The sequence below is a fragment of the Scyliorhinus torazame genome, chromosome 20, assembly GCF_047496885.1.
Source record: "Scyliorhinus torazame isolate Kashiwa2021f chromosome 20, sScyTor2.1, whole genome shotgun sequence".
In the NCBI taxonomy this organism is placed as follows: domain Eukaryota; kingdom Metazoa; phylum Chordata; class Chondrichthyes; order Carcharhiniformes; family Scyliorhinidae; genus Scyliorhinus; species Scyliorhinus torazame.
The window spans coordinates 14,138,034-14,157,375 of record NC_092726.1 but is presented as its reverse complement, the minus strand read 5'-3'; the positions used below and the strand labels follow the sequence as shown (position 1 = coordinate 14,157,375).

Genomic DNA, 19,342 nt, shown 5'->3' with positions numbered 1-19,342 from the left:
TCCCTCCTCCGGTGCCTCTGCATATTGCCTGTCCACCCTCAGAAGTTCTTGCAGCAACCGCTCCCGTTCCCTACTCTCCTGCTTTCCTTTATGTGCCCTGATTGATATCAGCTCCCCTCTAACCACTGCCTTCAGCGCCTCCCAGACAACTCCCACCTGGACCTCCCCATTATCATTGAGTTCCAAGTACTTTTCAATACACCCCCTCACCCTTAGACACACCCCCTCATCCGACATTAGTCCCATGTCCATTCTCCAGGGTGGACGCCGTTCGTTTTCCTCCCCTATCTCCAAGTCCACCCAATGTGGAGCGTGATCCGAAAGAGCTATGGCCGTATACTCCGTCCCCCTCACCTTCGGGATCAGCGCCCTTCCCAAAACAAAAAAGTCTATTCGCGAATAAACTTTGTGGACATCGGAGAGAAACGAAAACTCCTTACTCCTAGGTCTACTAAATCTCCATGGGTCTACTCCTCCCATCTGCTCCATAAAGTCTTTAAGCACCTTGGCTGCTGCCGGCCTCCTTCCAGTCCTGGACCTCGATCTGTCCAGCCCTGGTTCCAGCACCGTGTTAAAATCTCCACCCATTACCAACTTCCCCACCTCTAGGTCCGGGATACGTCCTAACATGCGCCACATAAAGTTGGCATCATCCCAGTTCGGGGCATATACGTTCACTAAGACCACCGCCTCCCCCTGTAATTTGCCACTCACCATCACGTATCTGCCCCCACTATCCGCCACTATGGTCTTTGCCTCAAACATTACCCGCTTCCCCACTAATATAGCCACCCCCCTGTTTTTCGCATCCAGCCCCGAATGAAACACCTGCCCCACCCATTCTTTGCGCAGCCTAACCTGGTCTATCAGTTTCAAATGTGTCTCCTGTAACATAACCACATCTGCCTTAAGTTTCTTTAGGTGTGCGAGTACCCGTGCCTTCTTTATCGGCCCGTTCAGCCCTCTCACATTCCACGTGATCAGCCGGGTTGGGGGGCTCTTTACCCCCTCCCCCCCTTGTTGATTAGCCATCCCCTTTTACCCAGCTCCTCACCCGGTTCCCACGCAGCTGTGTCCCCCCCAGGCGGTGCCCCCCCGCCCCGCCCACCCCACCCCATACCAGCTCCCCCTTCTCCCCAGCAGCAGCAACCCAGTAAATCCCCCCCCCCCCCCCCGCTAGATCCCCCACTAGCGTAGTTACACCCCCCATGTTGCTCCCAGAAGTCAGCATACTCTGGCCGACCTCGGCTTCCCCCCGTGACCTCGGCTCGCACCGTGCGACGCCCCCTCCTTCCTGCTTCCCTATTCCCGCCATAATTATCATCGCGCGGGAACAAAGCCCGCGCTTCCCTTTTGGCCCCGCCCCCAATGGCCAACGCCCCCAACTCCTCCACCTCCCTCCCTCCCCCACAACCTGTGGAAGAGAGAAAAGTTACCGGGTCGGGTCGCAGGATTAACAACATAAAGATCCTCTCTCCCCCCTTTTTTCCCCCCTCTTCGCCCCCCATATTCGCCCCACCATTTTGTCTCGAACGTTCTTTTTTAATAACCCACTCATTCCAATTTCTCTTCAACAATAAATGTCCACGCCTCATCTGCCGTTTCAAAGTAGTGGTGCTTCCCTTGATATGTGACCCACAGTCTTGCCGGCTGCAGCATTCCAAATTTGATCTTCTTTTTATGAAGCACCGCCTTGGCCCGATTAAAGCTCGCCCTCCTTCTCGCCACCTCCGCACTCCAGTCTTGATATACGCGGATCACCGCGTTCTCCCATCTACTGCTCCGAGTTTTCTTTGCCCATCTTAAGACCATCTGTCTGTCCTTAAAACGGAGGAATCTCACCACTATGGCTCGAGGAATTTCTCCAGCCCTCGGTCTTCGCGCCATAACTCGATAGGCTCCCTCCACCTCTAGCGGACCCGTCGGGGCCTCCGATCCCATCAACGAGTGCAGCATCGTGCTCACATATGCCCCGACGTCCGCCCCTTCTGCACCTTCAGGAAGACCAAGAATCCTTAAATTCTTCCTCCTCGCATTATTCTCCAGCACCTCCAGCCTTTCCACACATCGTTTATGGTGTGCCTCGTGCATCTCCGTCTTCACCACCAGGCCCTGTATATCGTCCTCGTTCTCGGCAACCTTTGCCTTCATGACCCGAAGCTCCCGCTCCTGGGTCTTTTGCTCATCTTTTAGCCCTTCAATCGCCTGTAATATCGGGGCCAACAGCTCCTTCTTCATCTCCTTTTTAAGCTCTTCCACGCAGCGTTTCAAAAACTCGTGTTGTTCAGGGCCCCATATTAAACTGCCACCTTCCGACGCCATCTTGGTTTTTGCTTGCCTTCCTTGCCGCTGCTCTAAAGGATCCACCGCAATCCGGCCACTTTCCTCTCCTTTTTCCATCCGTATCCAGGGGGGACTCCCTTCTGGTTTACCGCACAGTGCTTTTAGCCGTTAAAATTGCCGTTGGGGCTCTTATTGAGAGCCTAAAAGTCCGTTCCGCCAGGAGCTGCCAAAATGTGCGACTTAGCTGGTCATCGCCGCACCCGGAAGTCTCAGAACTTTACATTTATTGACCATGGGGCAGGTATTGTCAATTTAATCCAAGACGAAAAAGGTCAACTGCACAGTAACTTCATTGCAGTGTTAATGTAAGCCTACTTGTGACACTAATTAAGATTATTATTATAAGTCTTGGAATCCGTCTTTGAAAACCGTGCACTTGTTGGTTGTTGATCCCCATAATTCAATAATAGCCTGCCAGCACTGTCTGTCAAACATCATACATGAAGACGGTAAGCTATCAGACTTGTGCTGCCATCTGTGGACTAATAGAGGGATACGGACCCAGGAAGTGTAGAAGATTGTAGTTTAGTCGGGCAGCATGGTCGGCACGGGCTTGGAGGGCCGAAGGGCCTGTTCCTGTGCTGTACATTTCTTTGTTCTTTGTTCTATCCCAGTCATAGTCTGATCCTTCATGAGAGACGGACAAGCACAACACAGACCAGAGTAACCGTGTAGCTGTTCCACTGCAATTGATTCTGCAACATCTAATTCAGGGATTAATATTAGAGTGACTGCTTTTGCACTTGCCAGCTTAGTAAAGCCCACCACAAATGCAGAAGTGGAATAACCTGGACATTGTTCTTCGTCGCAATTACAAATCCAATGTAACAAGAATTTATGGTCTGAGCTGAGCGATCCTCCACAGTTCCAGTCTGGACAATGCTTGTGATAATCTAAATTGTCTGCATTAATATGAAGAGCATGCTGATATCTAATTGAAGGCAAAAGACACTCCTATGCTGCTTGTGTCTGCAGGAGGAAATGACCTTTAGGATTATTGTTTGGTCGGTGTATGGAATTGTTATACTGCTTCATGCATGGATTTCTCCTGTTTCAGAAACCTACCTGTATGCCTGTCTCGTGGATTTTTTCATCAAGTGCTCAAAATATAGCAGGTAACAGTGCAGACGATCATACAGACAATATTGGCGTATTTTGCACTTTACAACTTAAATATAGTCCATGGGCGCGATTCAATCACCCGTGAATTGCAGGAGAAGCCCAAATCGGGCTTCGTCCCAGGCGAGGGTCACCTGATTCGTGGCACCCAGCGGGATCTGGATCTCACCCTCACTGGGTGTGATCCAGATCGATTTAAATATGCGCGGCCATCTTGTGCCCAGAAGTGACCGGCTGCACCGGTGATGCCTCAACCGGGGTCGATTCGTTCTGGTCTCCACAAGCGGAGACCAGTTGTGATGACGTTTTGGGGGGGATGAAGGGGGTGGTCCTGAAAGGGGGAGGCTCGAAAGGGGGATGGAGGGGACCTAACGAGATGGGGACCCTCAGTGACTCCATAGCTTGCGTCCTCACTTGGGAGTTATTTCCCATATGTGTGATGGTGGTGGCCCCACAGCCTCCACGAGTCCCTCCAAACCCTTACTGCTTCCTGGATCTGAAATGTTCCCTAACCTGACATCTCTGTATGTGCATACACTGTCTCCAACTCCAGCATGTGTGTTACCCAAACCCTACTGTCTGGTGTCAGGGCTTTCACCCACTGGACTCCGACACTGGAACTCTCTCCAAATCCTTGGCTCCACTTGATCTCTCTCTTCAAAAGCCTAATCTCCTTCTTTAATCGCTCTCCTACTCTGTTTAGGCTCTTCTCCAAACTATGAAGAGTCCTGAAACTATTGGCTATGTTCATACAATCCCTACAGTGCAGAAGGAGGCGATTTGGCCCATCAAGTCTGCACCAACTCTCTGAAATGAAAAAAAAAATGAAATGAAATGAAAATCGCTTATTGTCACAAGTAAGTTACTGTGAAAAGCCTCTAGTCGCCACATTCCGGCGCCTGTTCAGGGAGGCTGTTACGGGAATTGAACCGTGCTGCTGGCCCTGCCTTGATCTGCTTTCAAAGCCAGTGATTTAGCCCTGTGCTAAACAGCCCCTCCACCCAAGAGCACCCCACCCAAGCCCACTCCCTCATCCTATCCCAATCACTCCTTAATCTAATCTAATCATTGGACACCAAGGGGCAATTTAATATGGCCAATCCACCTAACCTGCACATCTTTGGACTGTGGGAGGAAACCTGAGCACCCGGAGGAAACCCACGCAGACACGGTGAGAATGTGAAAATTCCACACAGTCGCCCAAGGCTGGAATTGAAGACGGGTTTGTGGAGCTGTGAGGCAGCAGTGATAAGCACTGTACCACCGTGGTGCCTTTGTGATGGGACTTGATGTAAATTGCTCTTGTTCAGATTGATTCAATGCACGGGGAATGAGGAGTTAGAAATGTTTTTTGGGTAAAATTGAAAAGGACAACCAAAGATAAATAAAATAGGTCAGTGTACAACTATCATGTTAATTCTAATATTTTGCTTTGTTTCTTTCCTAGCTGTGAGGCAGGCTTTAAACATGGTGACCTCTTCATGTCATATCGGAATATGTTCCAAGATGTGCGAGACACAATGGATTTTGTGCATGATTCTGTAGGATTTCTCAACTTCATATTCCTGTTTATTTGAGCATGTGGTTCTGATGCTGACGTTATTGGCATACAAATGGAGAATATTAACAGTGCTGATAGTGACAATATCCTCATTATTCCCAAGAATTAGATCTTGCCTTGAGGCATCCGTTGAGATGGGTAATGATTTGCAGCTGCAGCTGAGATTCAGAAACTGTTTCCACAGCTTTCCCGGCCCACGATTTCTGATTCTCTTTGTGTCCATATTTTTCCACTATTTCTCTCTCTCCCATTCTTTCAGTCTTTCGTTTCTGCTCATAGGTTTTCCTTATTCATCTGCCTTTCTCTGTGATTCTGTATCCACTTGTATTTCATGCCCTGTTAACCATCTATTTCTCACTATAAATAATAATAATCTTAATTAGTGTCACAAGTAGGCTTACATTAACACTGCAATGAAGTTACTGTGAAAATACCCTAGTCGCCACACTCCGGCGCCTGTACAGGTACGCTAAGGGAGAAATCACCCAACAGCACGTCTTTCGGGACTTGTGGAAGGAAACTGGAGCACCCGGAGGAAACCCACGGTGGCAGGGGAAGAATGTGCAGACTCAGCACAGACAATGACCTAGCTGGGAATCAAATCTGGGTTTGTCAGAAAATGTGGGCTGGATTCTCCGATTCTGAGGCGATGTACTCACGCCGGGGAGGGCCACCGATTCCCCGAGTTGCTGGCGGCTAGCATACTGGCAGCGTAGAGCACCTGGCTCGAGCTACCGATATGGTCCGGAGAATTGCCGGGTCCATGGACGCGCATGTGCACTTTGGCCGACTTGCGCGCTCCGGACCACCCCCCCCACAGTGCCCCCAGCCCCTAATAAAGTCCCCCCTGCCCGTGCATCGACCCTCCCCCGACTGTGGCAGCGCTGGACGTATGAGGAACGGTTGAGGACTCTGGGTCTGTACTTGTTGGAGTCTAGAAGGATGAGGGGGGATCTTATTGAAACTTATAGGATACTGCGAGGCCTGGATAGAGTGGACGTGGGGAGGATGTTTCCACTTGTAGGAAAAACTAGAACCGGAGGACACAATCTCAGACTAAAGGGACGATCCTTTAAAACAGAGATGAGGAGGAATTTCTTCAGTGAATCTGTGGAACTCTTTGCCGCAGAAGGCTGTGGAGGCCACTTCACTGAATGTCTTTAAGACAGAGTTCGATAGGTTCTTGATTAATAAGGGGATCAGGGGTTATGGGGAGAAGGCAGGAGAATGAGGATGAGAAAAATATCAGCCATGACTGAATGGCGGAGCAGACTCAATGGGCTGAGTGGCCTAATTCTGCTTCTATGACTGATGGTCTTATGGACTGAGTTTGCAGTCGCCACACTGAGTTCCTGATGGATGAGACCACACGCGACTGACGCCGTCGGGAACTCGGCCGGCCGGCCGGGGGCGGAACATTGAGCGGGGCGGGGGGGGGGGGGGGGGGGGGTGCCTCAGGCAATGTCCTAAGGCCGTCGATACTCGTAGTGTATGCCACTTTGGAGGGGGCGGAGCATCGCAAAAGCGGCGCCACTCCCAATTTGGTCGGGAACTATGATTCTCTGGCTGATCGCCGAACATGATTTTGCCGTCGGTGAACGGAGAATCCAGTCCTGTATCTGTCAGATCTGTGGATTTCCTCTCCCTTGGTCTATCCCTGTCTCTAGCCTTGTCTGGTCACTTCCACACTCTCTCCCTCTCTGTATCTGTTGTCTCACTCTGCGTGTTGCACTCTCCTTGTTCTGACTGTGTCTCTGTCTCTTTCACTGTGTCATATCTCTCTCTATTCCCTTCCGTGTCAGGATATTGAAGTACTGTTACCAATTCTACATTGTTGCATCAGTCAAGTACATGGTGCCCCGTTGGTAATTTAGTACAGGTATAGACCATGATTTGAAGCGTGCAGACATTTCCTTCCCATTATAAGGGCTCATTTTCCTGTGCTTTGGACCTGTGAAACACTTATTGCTCAGCACAAGCAGACGTGGAGATGTTTGCTGCTGAGATTTCATCCTTTGAACGTAAGCCTGTTTTTGCCCTGTGGAGGGAAACAGGGAGGCAGAGGAGCACTTGCAATTTTTGGCACATGTCCAAAATAGTTCTCTCTAGTTCCTGGGTCCCCTCTGCCTCATTTTATCTGTTTTTTTGTCAGACATCTATTTCGAGGGGAGCTCAGAAGAAGTAGGTTTCAGGTTCTACACTGAACCTCTCTATGATCAGGAGGCAAAAACCATGGACCCAACATGTTTGGTGCTTGAGTCATTATTGCAAATTTGCCTTGCAGGGGTCAGACTCTTCATTGGGACAAACCTGACCATGGGCAAGTGGGGAGGGTGAAAGTGGTGCACAGCAGAGAAATGCAAATGACCTGAACCCACAAATCTAGGTGGGTTTTGGGTCAGGTCAGATTGTTTCAGACCCTAATTTGAAGAGTTGAGGCAGCTTTGAACTATGGACTGTTTTGTTGCAATTTATTGGAGTTGTTTTATGTTTTTCTCTGCCCTTGCAGGGGACTTTAAAGAAGAAAACGCTGGGAAACCTGGAAAGATATGTGATGAAAGATGTGAGTGGAATACTTGCTGCTTTTCAGATGTGAACACATCTCGCGGTATTAGGGAACCTTGAGATGATAGCATTCTGTATTGTGGTTAGCTTTGTCAAGACTCCAGTATTGACCTGGCTTCTCCAGGAATTAAAGATTAATCTCCCCGACAACTACTGAGAGCAACCTGAAGGAAAATCATCGGGACATTAAACTATGGGCGCGATTCTCCGGTCACATTGTGCTCAAGCGAGAGCACAACGCAGCCGGAGAATCCCGGGAGGGGCCTCCAGCGAGCCTCCTGACAGGCTCCGCGCCTTGCGAGATTCTCTGAAGTCCCGCGAGACATCGGAGTCGGAACCCCAGATGGGCATGACCAAACGCCGCTCCTGGAAGTAGGTCGTCAACCTACTTACAACCTACTCACCCGGGATCCACCAGCCTCCCTGTGGTGAACCACGTTCCACTGTTACTCACTGCTGTATATATATATATTCACTGTAATTGTTTGTTCCATTGTTACTTACTGTTGTTGTTGTTGTTGCTTCTGTTGGCTCCGCCCCTCGGGATTTGTATATAGCTGGCTGATCTGTGGCCCTGCCCCCAGTGAGGGATCAGCAGGAGGCAGGCACACATCTCAGTGTATTAAAGCCACAATTTAGTTCTCCAACTCGCTTCATCTATTATTGATGGTCCATCACTCCCTCAATTCTTCGGCCTGGTGCAACCGGGCGCCGATCAGTGTCGGTCCACACAAACGTGGAACAGGCGGATTGGCACCAAGGGGGGGGGGTCCATCAGAGAATCCTGCGTGGTCCATCAGAAACTCCTGCATGGTCAGAGAAAGTGCAGGGTGGCTCCCTGGCCCGCCCCCTGGAACGCAGGCACCTTGGCACTGCCCAGCTGGCACCTTTGCACTGCTACCCTGGCACTCACACGGTGCCTGGATGGCACTACCAAGCCAGCAGGAGCACTGCTTGGGTGCCAGAGTGGCAGTACAAGGGTGCCTGAGAGCCAGGGTAGCACTGCAAAGGGTCAGGGGGCAAGGGACCCTTTGCAGGGTGTCCTCACTTAGGGAATTTGGGGTAGTGTCCATGTGTGTGGGGGGAGACATTGCCCATGCGTGGGAGGACCCACAAGTTCACTTAGAGATAGGGGCACCCTTTCAAAATAGCGGCCCGATCTCTGAGTTCAGACCCCCAGTGCTACAAAAATTCGAAGTGTGGGCTGAACCGGTGAGAAACTCCCTGGGCCCAAAAAAAGTGACTAAGTGTCATTGAATTGGGAAACTCGTCGGCGGAGACAGCGGGAAACTTCCCGAAAAACCCACCATAAATAAACTCAGAAATTCTTTGGGAGAATGAAATGAAATGAAATGAAAATCGCTTATTGTCACAAGTAGGCGTCAAATGAAGTTACTGTGAAAAGCCCCTAGTCGCCACATTCTGGTGCCTGTTCGGGGAGGCTGGTACGGGAATTGAACCGTGCTGCTGGCCTGCCTTGGTCTGCTTTAAAAGCCAGCAATTTAGCCCAGTGTGCTAAACCAGCCCCTGGAATCGCGCCCTTTATCTTTTGTTTTCATTTTCTATGAACGTTTTCATTTATTTCTTATCAAAATATTGAAGATGGAGGTGGGGGAAAGAGCTGTTTGTCTGGATCGGACACGGGAGGACATGTGATCCTTCAGGAATATGTGCAACTGTCATAAGCAGCCCACAATGTATTTTGCATCTGTTTACCACCTTGCTGCTGTTATTTGCAAATGGAAGGTAAAGTTTGCAGGCAAGTGACAATGTGATTTTAGATGGGTGGGCAGAGTATTGACCTGTTTGCTTCAAGTAAAACAAACAACTGTTATTCCTTACTCCTGATGCATTGGCACGGGACAGGCATGTTAATTCCCGGTATTCCCCTTCTTCAAAGGGGAACAGGGGACAGCCTATCCACCATCACTGCTGTTTGACTCACAATAGTAACAAGTTAAAACATATTTTGTAGCCCCACTATCCCTTTTTTACTTTCTCAATAAACCTCAATTTGATGGAACTGATAAATAAAGCGCTGGATTCTCTGTTCTTGAGATTTAAGTGCTGCTGCCGGAGTTGAATCGCGGGAACTGTGCACTGCTGCTGGGAGCGTTGGCCAGGAGAAATTCAAGTCATGCTAGTGGACCAGCATGCTGCCCACTTGCAACCCGAGCGATTCCCGGCCCCTCGAGCATCTGATTCACAGGGGTCAGGATTTGTGTTCAGAGTCTGACAAACTGGACCAGATTTTAAGCACTGCACTCACCACAGACTGTCATTCCATCCAAGAAGATGGCTGCACGAAAACCTGCTCCAAGGTTCCGGAGGTCGGAGGTCGACAGAATGCTGGTTGCTATTGAGGAGCGGACAGTCACCCTCTTCCCCAGGGTGGGGCAGAGACTCAAGCCCACCGTTTTCAACAGCCCCTGGGATGAGGTGGCAGACGCTGCCAGTGCTGGCAGCCTCACCAGGTGCACTGGCCCGCAATGCCAAAAGAAGACGCACAACCTCATGAGGGCAGCCCATGTGCGTCACCACCTCTGCACCCCTGGCATCACTACCATCCCTCACTCTTCACATCAGCCCCGAATTCCCGAGAGGTCAACAACACCCCACCTGCCTGCATCTCCCTTACAACCCACCCTGCACAAAGCCCCAACACAATTATTGTCCTCTTTGGCCAGCAGACTTGCATACACATGCCACCAGTTACAGACTCCCCAAGACACTCACCTCCCAGTGTCTCACAATGTCCTTTCTGTGTCCCCAAGGATGATGTGGCCCATAATCGCTGGGAACGTCAGAAAATGGGAGGGGTCATCCCAGATATTTGGGTCCACACCCCCTCAGAGGAAAGGGCCCTGCAACTTGCATGGGAGGCTGAAGAGAGGGGAGTGGCTGCGGTGGAGTTCCCACGTGAAAGCCAGTGCACGCAGTTGTCCCGATAGCAAGTTGGTAACCCCTCTCCCATAGACAAGTCCTTCCTAAGATCTCAGTCCATCTCTTCTGTCTTGCATGTTGGCCGTCCAGGGTTACAACCCCCCCATCCAGACTCTCAGCACCCCCGGAGCACCCTCAGGAGAGCACCGCACACACACACGCACATGCTGCAGCACATCAGGTGGAGGCAGGGACTCTCGAGATCTGCTCAATCCTAGGGAACATCTTCACCTGGACAGGTGTTGCGCTTCTGGAAAAGCTGATCCTATCGCTGATGCAAAAGCACATCAGAATAAAAAGGAGGGGGTGTCTGCAACTTTCCAGTGCCGGCAGGTACAGCTGGAGGAGCCCAGTGCCTTAAGGCGCAGGAAATGTTGCCGACTGTATGTAGCACCCAGACCAACACTGAAAGGGTGGCAGCTGTGGTGGAAGGCATGGGGCAAAATGTCAGAGCCATGTGTCAGGACTCCCAAGGGTTGGGGCACACTGTTCTGCTGATGGCTGAGGCGCAGGACAGGAGAGACCAGTCACAGGGGGACGAGTCCCGGGTGCAAATGGACATTGTTGCGACGCTCCAGTTTCCGCTTTGATCACTAGCTCTGACAGCGTAATCCATAATCAGACGGTATTGTACTCTGTACAAAAGAAACAAATGTTTACAATTTCTCTTTCTTAAATACATATTTCACCTTGCGACTCTGTCCAATTGTTTAAGAGTTGTCAATTACCGGTAATAATATGTTGGTCTCTGCTCAGTACCATCACTTTGCCAATTGAAATACCTCTGTTAAATCGTCCCATAACCTCCACTGTCATGGCAATCTCTGCAAGACGTGCCAGATCATCGACATGGATACCACTATTACACGTGAGAACACCACCCACCAGGTAACAACTGTTAACAAATTGAGTTACGACTGACTGCTTTTTTCCCCTCTCCAGGCTCGATTGCCTTTGCTGCTCAGTCGAATGAAGGAAGTGGGAAAGGTTTTCCTTGCTACCAACAGTGATTACTCCTACACAGATGTAAGTGTTCAATTTCATTTCATTCTGTGTTTCCAGGAACGACCTGGGTCAAAGAAATTGGAAATAAATACAGAACTGGCTGGGGTGCAGACCAAGTCGATCGGCACGTCGAAAAGGACAGTTTAATTCTTTGGAGGTTACAGCCTAAACACTGTCATTTTCTTTATAGTACGAAGTCTTACAACACCAGGTTAAAGTCCAACAGGTTTGTTTCGATGTCACTAGCTTTCGGAGCGCTGCTCCTTCCTCAGGTGAATGAAGAGGTCTGTTCCAGAAACACATATATAGACAAATTCAAAGATGCCAAACAATGCTTGGAATGCGAGCATTAGCAGGTGATTAAATCTTTACAGATCCAGAGATGGGGTAACCCCAGGTTAAAGAGGTGTGAATTGTACCAAGCCAGGACAGTTGGTAGGATTTCGCAGGCCAGATGGTGGGGGATGAATGTAATGCGACATGAATCCCAGGTCCCGGTTGAGGCCGCACTCATGTGTGCGGAACTTGGCTATAAGTTTCTGCTCAGCGATTCTGCGTTGTCGCGGGTCCTGAAGGCCGCCTTGGAGAACGCTTACCCGGAGATCAGAGGCTGAATGCCCTTGACTGCTGAAGTGTTCCCCGACTGGAAGGGAACATTCCTGCCTGGTGATTGTTGCGCGATGTCCGTTCATTCGTTGTCGCAGCGTCTGCATGGTCTCGCCAATGTACCACGCTTCGGGACATCCTTCCCTGCAGCGTATGAGGTAGACAACGTTGGCCGAGTCGCACGAGTATGTACCGCGTACCTGGTGGGTGGTGTTCTCACGTGTAATAGTGGTATCCATGTCGATGATCTGGCACATCTTGCAGAGATTGCCATGACAGGGTTGTGTGGTGTCGTGGTCACTGTTCTGAAGACTGGGTAGTTTGCTGCAAACAGTGGTTCGTTTGAGGTTGCGCGGTTGTTTGAAGGCAAGTAGTGGGGGTGTGGGGATGACCTTGGCAAGATGTTCATCGTCATCAATGACGTGTTGAAGGCTGTGAAGAAGATGACGTAGTTTCTCCGCTCCGGGGAAGTACTGGACGACGAAGGTATTCTGTCGGTTGTGTCCCATGTTTGTCTTCTGAGGAGGTCGGTCCGGTTTTTCGCTGTGGCGCGTTGGAACTGTCGATCGATGAGTCGAGTGCCATATCCCGTTCGTACGAGGGCATCTTTCAACGTCTGTAGATGTCTGTTACGCTCCTCCTCGTCTGAGCAGATCCTGTGTATACGGAGCGCTTGTCCATAGGGGATGGCTTCTTTAATGTGTTTAGGGTGGAAGCTGGAGAAGTGGAGCATCATGAGGTTATCCGTAGGTTTGCGGTAAAGCGAAGTGCTGAGGTGACCGTCCTTGATGGAGACGAGTGTGTCCAAGAATGCAACTGATTTTGGAGAGTAGTCCATGGTGAGTCTGATGGTTGGATGGAACTTATTAATGTCATCGTGTAGTCGTTTCAGTGATTCTTCGCCGTGGGTCCAAAGGAAAAAAATGTCATCGATGTATCTGGTGTATAACATCGGTTGAAGGTCCTGTGCGGTGAGTAGGTCCTGTTCAAACTTGTGCATGAAGATATTGGCGTATTGGGGTGCGAATTTGGTCCCCATGGTTGTTCCGTGCGTCTGGATGAAGAACTTGTTGTCGAAGGTGAAGACGTTGTGATCCAGAATGAAGCGGATGAGTTGCAGAATTGCGCCTGGAGATTGGCAGTTGTCGGTGTTGAGTACTGAGGCTGTTGCAGCAATGCCGTCGTCATGGGGGATGCTGGTGTAGAGTGCCGAGACGTCCATTGTGACGAGGAATGTTCCTGGTTCAACTGGTCCATGGGTGCTGAGTTTCTGTAGGAAGTCCGTTGTGTCGCGACAGAAGCTGGGTGTACCTTGTACGATGGGTTTCAAGATGCCCTCGATGTAGCCAGAGAGGTTCTCACACAGGGTCCCATTGCCTGAAACGATAGGGCGGCCTGGTGTGTTGGCCTTATGTATTTTCGGGAGGCAGTAGAGATCTCCAATGCGGGGAGTACGTTTGCAGCAAACTACCCAGTCTTCAGAACAGTGACCACGACACCACACAACCCTGTCATGGCAATCTCTGCAAGACGTGCCAGATCATCGACATGGATACCACTATTCCACGTGAGAACACCACCCACCAGGTACGCGGTACATACTCGTGCGACTCGGCCAACGTTGTCTACCTCATACGCTGCAGGAAAGGATGTCCCGAAGCGTGGTACATTGGCGAGATCATGCAGACGCTGCGACAACGAATGAACGGACATCGCGCAACAATCACCAGGCAGGAATGTTCCCTTCCAGTCGGGGAACACTTCAGCAGTCAAGGGCATTCAGCCTCTGATCTCCGGGTAAGCGTTCTCCAAGGCGGCCTTCAGGACCCGCGACAACGCAGAATCGCCGAGCAGAAACTTATAGCCAAGTTCCGCACACATGAGTGCGGCCTCAACCGGGACCTGGGATTCATGTCGCATTACATTCATCCCCCACCATCTGGCCTGCGAAATCCTACCAACTGTCCTGGCTTGGTACAATTCACACCTCTTTAACCTGGGGTTACCCCATCTCTGGATCTGTAAAGATTTAATCACCTGCTAATGCTCGCATTCCAAGCATTGTTTGGCATCTTTGAATTTGTCTATATATGTGTTTCTGGAACAGACCTCTTCATTCACCTGAGGAAGGAGCAGCGCTCCGAAAGCTAGTGACATCGAAACAAACCTGTTGGACTTTAACCTGGTGTTGTAAGACTTCGTACTGTTTTCTAATGGTACTGGTGCCCAAGGCCTTATCTGCCTGATTGCCGACCATTCAATCTGGCTTTGTACAGCTGGGAAATGGAGACAATATATTGTGATCAGGCCCTACCTTAAACAACAGAACCTGAGGCAAACTCTTTCTTTCATCCTTCCTGACTGCACAACATGTCCTGGCTCCTTCTCTTCCTCCAAGCTAAGATTGGGGCTATGTTTCTCAGCTCACTGAGCACATTATCACAAGTAGAAATTCTTCATTTTTAAATAAATTATCTCTGAGGGATAAAGTATTGTAATCATGCAGAGTATGGTTCATCGGGACAAGTTAAGCTGGCAGGAACTGATGTGAAGTTGTTGCAACAGAAAATGATTTTATAAACGTTCCAAATGGTGACAAGTTCATTGGGAGCCTAGTGGGAACTGGGCACTGGTACCAGTGGGAGGCAGTGAGCAAGAGTTGGTGCCTTGAGAGTAGAGGGAAAAAATCGAAAGGCTTTAGTTTTAATGAGTCATAATCTCTCTGATCGGCAGGAAACATAACAGCTGGCGCTCAGACATGACATATTCCATTGTTCATTCTCGTTTCCTCTTTTGCAGGCAATAATGAAATATTTACTTGACTTCCCACATGGGCCAAAGGTAAGGTTCCAAACGAATGCAGCACAAGCTACACAAACTGAGCTGCATGCAAAAGTCAGAGTATGGCGTGTTCACAAAATACAGTGGTAGTTAATACATATGGTTACCAATGAGCATAGCTGAAAATGATTCTGCCAATTGTGACAATCTCCACATTATCTATTTTATGGATGGCACGGTAGCACAGTGGTTCGATTCCCGGCTTGGGTCACTTACTGTGTGGAGTCTGCATGTTCTCCTTGTGTCTGCGTGGGCTTCCTCCAGGTGATCCGGCTTTCTCCCATAAGCCCCGGAAGACGTGCTGTTAGGTGAATTGGACGTTCTGAATTCTCCCTCTGTGTACCCGAACAGGCGCCGGAATGTGGCGACTGGGGGATTTTCACAGTCACTTCATTGCAGTGTTATTGTAAGCCTACTTGTGACACTAATAAAGATTATTATTACAATCAGACAAGGAAACTATCTATTTCCAACTAGAACTAAAATGATATAAGGGCTGTATCAAATGAAAGAAGGAGAAATAGTGTAGGACAAATGATGCCTTCCCCCTCAAGTCTTGGTCTTTACCAATCTTAGTTTGGGTCCCAGCAGCAGAACAATTAAAAGGTGTAAAATCCCATGTAAATTTGGTGTACAAGTGCAGTCACAGGTCAGACAAATGCACAAACTCCAGACTGACAGTGACCCAGGGCCAGGATCGAACCTGGGGCCTCGGCGCAGTGAGGCTGCCTTTCTTTTGCTTTCTGTTCATTTTGTTTCCTCCACCTTTCTGCTTCACTGGCTCTTGGGTATATTCAGCTCATGCTTTTTTCTATAGGTGTGAAGCCATAGGCCCAGAGAAAAGTGACAGCACAAAGGAGGCCATTCGGCCCTTCCTGTCCATGTCAGCCAGAGGGTACCTAGATGCCTTTCTAATCCCATCGTTCTGCACCCGGTCCATAGCTCTGTAGCTTAGAGCACTTAAGGTGCAGGGGATAGGTACCTTTTAAAAGGGTTTAGGGTCTCTGCCTCCACCACCAACTCGGGCAGCAAATTCCATACTCCCACTGCCCTCTGTGTAAAAAGGTTCTTCCTCGTGTCCCCTCTACACCTCCTGCCACTTATCTTGAATCTATGTTCTCTGGTTTTAGAATTCTCCACCAAGGGAAGCAATTTTAGCCTGTCCACTATCTCTTCCCCTCATAATTTTGTACACCTCAATTAGTGGGTGGTACGGTAACACAGTGGTTAGCACTGTTGCTTCACAGCGCCAGGGTCCCAGGTTCGATTCGCGGCTTGGGTCACTGTCCTGTCTGCGCGTTCTCCCTGTGTTTGCGTGGATTTCCTCCGGGTGCTCTGGTTTCCTCCCACAAGTCCCGAAAGACGTGCTGTTAGGTAATTTGGACATTCTGAATTCTCTCTCCATGCACCCGAACAGGTGACGGAATGTGGCGACTCGGGGCTTTTCACAGTAACTTCATTGCAGTGTTAATGTAAGCCTACTTGTGACAATAAGGATTATTATTATGATAAAAGTCACCCCTCAGCCTTCTTTGTTCCATTGAAAATAATCCAACCGATCCAATCTCTCCTCGTACCACAAATGTGGCCTTGTGTGGCAGTGTGCACATGATGTCTATGCCAAGAGGTGTGAGTCTCTCTCTCTTTGACTCCCTGTTCCCACAGTCAGGAATTGCCCTGGTTGAATGACTCATGTCGATACGTGGGAACTCCTGCAGTGAAATGACATCACAGCACCTCTCCATAATTCCACTGTGTCTCAACATTTATTTCTCTGCTTTAACATTTTAACGAAGCAGACTTTGAAAACATTACTCCATCCCTGTATTGTTGTTGAATCCGTGATAAGTAGAACGCACAAACAATAGTAGAAATTACGAACAAGGTTAATCCAATACGATTCCAATACTCCTCCACTCCCCTGAGGACCACCATCCCTGACCTGCACCTACGCTGGGGTTTTTATGTCGTTGGGGCTCTCCTTGTAGAGGGGAAGGCCCGTCCCCCTTAAAGGGGAAGTTCATATTTCGGGAAGGTCATGAGAAATCGTATTGTCATGATCCCAGTATAGAATCTGAATGGGAGAGACAACAGGAAAACACGGTAGACTAGGAATTAACGACAGGTTTATTATGATGTACACTAAACTACAAAAGACTAAAACTCCTCTCCCCATGGCTGTGTGAGGGGAAAATTAATGGAGCACAGTCTTTGGCCCCCAAGGAGGTGAGAACACCCAGGACCTCCATTGGGGTTATAACACTTGTATAGTGCCCTCTGAGTTTCAATTCAAGCAGAGTTAACAGGGAAACAGGATGTCATCTTCAGGATTTGAGTTCTTCGCTCTTAGAATACATTGAAAGTAAACGTTTAAGAGAGACAAAGATGTTAGGAGTGAATTCCAGAGTTATGGTCTCAGATATTAGAGGCACCGCTGCTGAAGGTGGAGACAAGACAAGACATTGGCCCTAAAAATCGGAAATGCTCAAAAGGCCAGAATTGGAGGAGCGCTGAGATCTCAAAAGTGTTGAGAAGATTTCACAGAGAGGGATGGAAGAGCAGTGGAGAATTTTTTTTTCCCATAAATTTAGAGTACCCAATTCATTTCTTCCAATTAGAGGGCAATTTAATGTGGCCAATTCACCGACCTTGCACATCTTTAGGTTGTGGGGGTGAAACCCATGCAAACATGGGGAAAATGTGCAAACTCCACACGGACAGTGACCCAGAGCCGGGATCGAACCTGGGATCTCGGAGCCGTGAGGCGGCAGTGCTAACCACTGCACCACCGTGCTGACCTGTGATTTGAAGACAAGGTTAAAAATTGTAACATTGAAGCAATGCCAGACTGAGAGCCAATGAAGGTCAGCAAGTTCTGAAATTTGATGCTCTCCTATTTTTCTTTATCAGCAGTGCTCCTGGCAAACCTACTTTGACGTGATTCTGGTAGACGCAAGAAAACCTATTTTCTTTGGAGAAGGAACCGTGCTCAGACTGGTTGACACTGTGAGTAATTGAAGTCTGCTCAGTGACAGAAATGTGACAGAAGTGCGAATCACAAAAGGTCGCATTTTTCCCGCTGACTCAGGGCAGTTGCTTCTTGCTGATTGTCTGAGACGTCAAATCAGATTTCTGCGCAATTCAGAAGTCATGTTTGTGAGTCACAGAGCCATGATGGCACCAAGAAGGCCATTCGACCCATTGAATCCATGCCAGCTCTCGAGAGCAATCCAGTTAGTCCATTCCCCGAGCAGCGGCAGTGTTTTGTCTTTGACATTCGTGTTTCTTGGTGATTTCTGGTTGTTACATGTACCATATGGGTTAGCTGTTGCCAATAAATATGTTCTGCTGCAGGTTCTTGTGCTGGGTGCAATTTTATGTCCTGATTCCAGGAATTACAAACACAGCAAAATAAACGACATACATTTTCACCTGAACTGTCAATTTCAAACTCTTCATTGTGTTTTCAGCTGAGCAATGCAGAATATTAATTTTTGCACATTAAATTACAGAACTCTGGGAAACTTCGGATCGGCACCTACACAGGCCCTTTGCAACACGGTATTGTTTATTCTGGAGGTGAGTCCCCTTTGCTGTCAGGTTGTCTGTTAAACAATTGCATCTGTTCTTTCGGCAGCATCATGAATGCCTTGCACACAGAGCAGCATGGTGGCGCAATGGTTCGCATTGCTGCCTCACAGCGCCGAGGTCCCAGGTTCGATCCCGGCTCTGGGTCACTGCCTGTGTGGAGTTTGCACATTCTCCCCGTGTTTGCGTGGGTTTCGCCCCCACAACCCAAAGATGTGCAGGCTAGGTGGATTGGCCACGCTAAATTGCCCCTTAATTGGAAAAAATAAATTGGATACTCTAAATTTATTTTAAAAAATGAATGCCTTGCACGCAAGGACAAAGAAGACCACGCTCTGCAATATTGGAACTAAGTATTTTTCAAAATCTACCTCAAATATTTGAATAACTCCTGCTGGCCTCCTGTCATGTCACTGAACTGAAGAACTTAGTTTGCATACTAGCTGTCTTTTCAATGTCACTTTAGACTGAGGCGCCACCCAATGCATGTACAAACATTGGCTTAGATATAGTTCCTCCCCAACAGGAAACACCTTGAACCTGTTCAACGTCTGACACACCTGATAACCCATCAACTGTGTTACGGTATTTTAAACAAGCCACTGAGAGATCAATAGGGATATCTTTTGTTTGCTTGATACAAAGTGCATATCCACTCTTCATTGGGGTGCACTCCACTTCCCCAAGTCTAAAAAGCCACGGCAGAGCTAACAAGTGCGCAAAGGAATGTTGCTGGAATTTAAGGAACAAAACACTGGATAGCTTCCAACT

At 49.0% G+C, this 19,342-nt stretch overlaps 1 protein-coding gene across 12 annotated transcripts in view; it reads left to right on the top strand.

Annotated features, from left to right (window-relative positions):
* The window catches only part of LOC140396881 (cytosolic purine 5'-nucleotidase-like), a 139,522-nt gene that overhangs the window by 100,535 nt on the left and 19,645 nt on the right, over positions 1–19,342 (top strand). For 11 of the 12 annotated variants that reach the window (XM_072485707.1, XM_072485708.1, XM_072485706.1 and 8 more), the window contains 7 exons: positions 3,401–3,458; positions 4,910–5,003; positions 7,533–7,586; positions 11,474–11,557; positions 14,942–14,983; positions 17,894–17,989; positions 18,496–18,562. In XM_072485707.1, coding sequence (XP_072341808.1) covers positions 3,401–3,458; positions 4,910–5,003; positions 7,533–7,586; positions 11,474–11,557; positions 14,942–14,983; positions 17,894–17,989; positions 18,496–18,562 — 495 coding nt within the window. The remainder of the gene's footprint in view (positions 1–3,400; positions 3,459–4,909; positions 5,004–7,532; positions 7,587–11,473; positions 11,558–14,941; positions 14,984–17,893; positions 17,990–18,495; positions 18,563–19,342) is intronic. The other variant, XM_072485699.1, reaches the window with a different exon arrangement.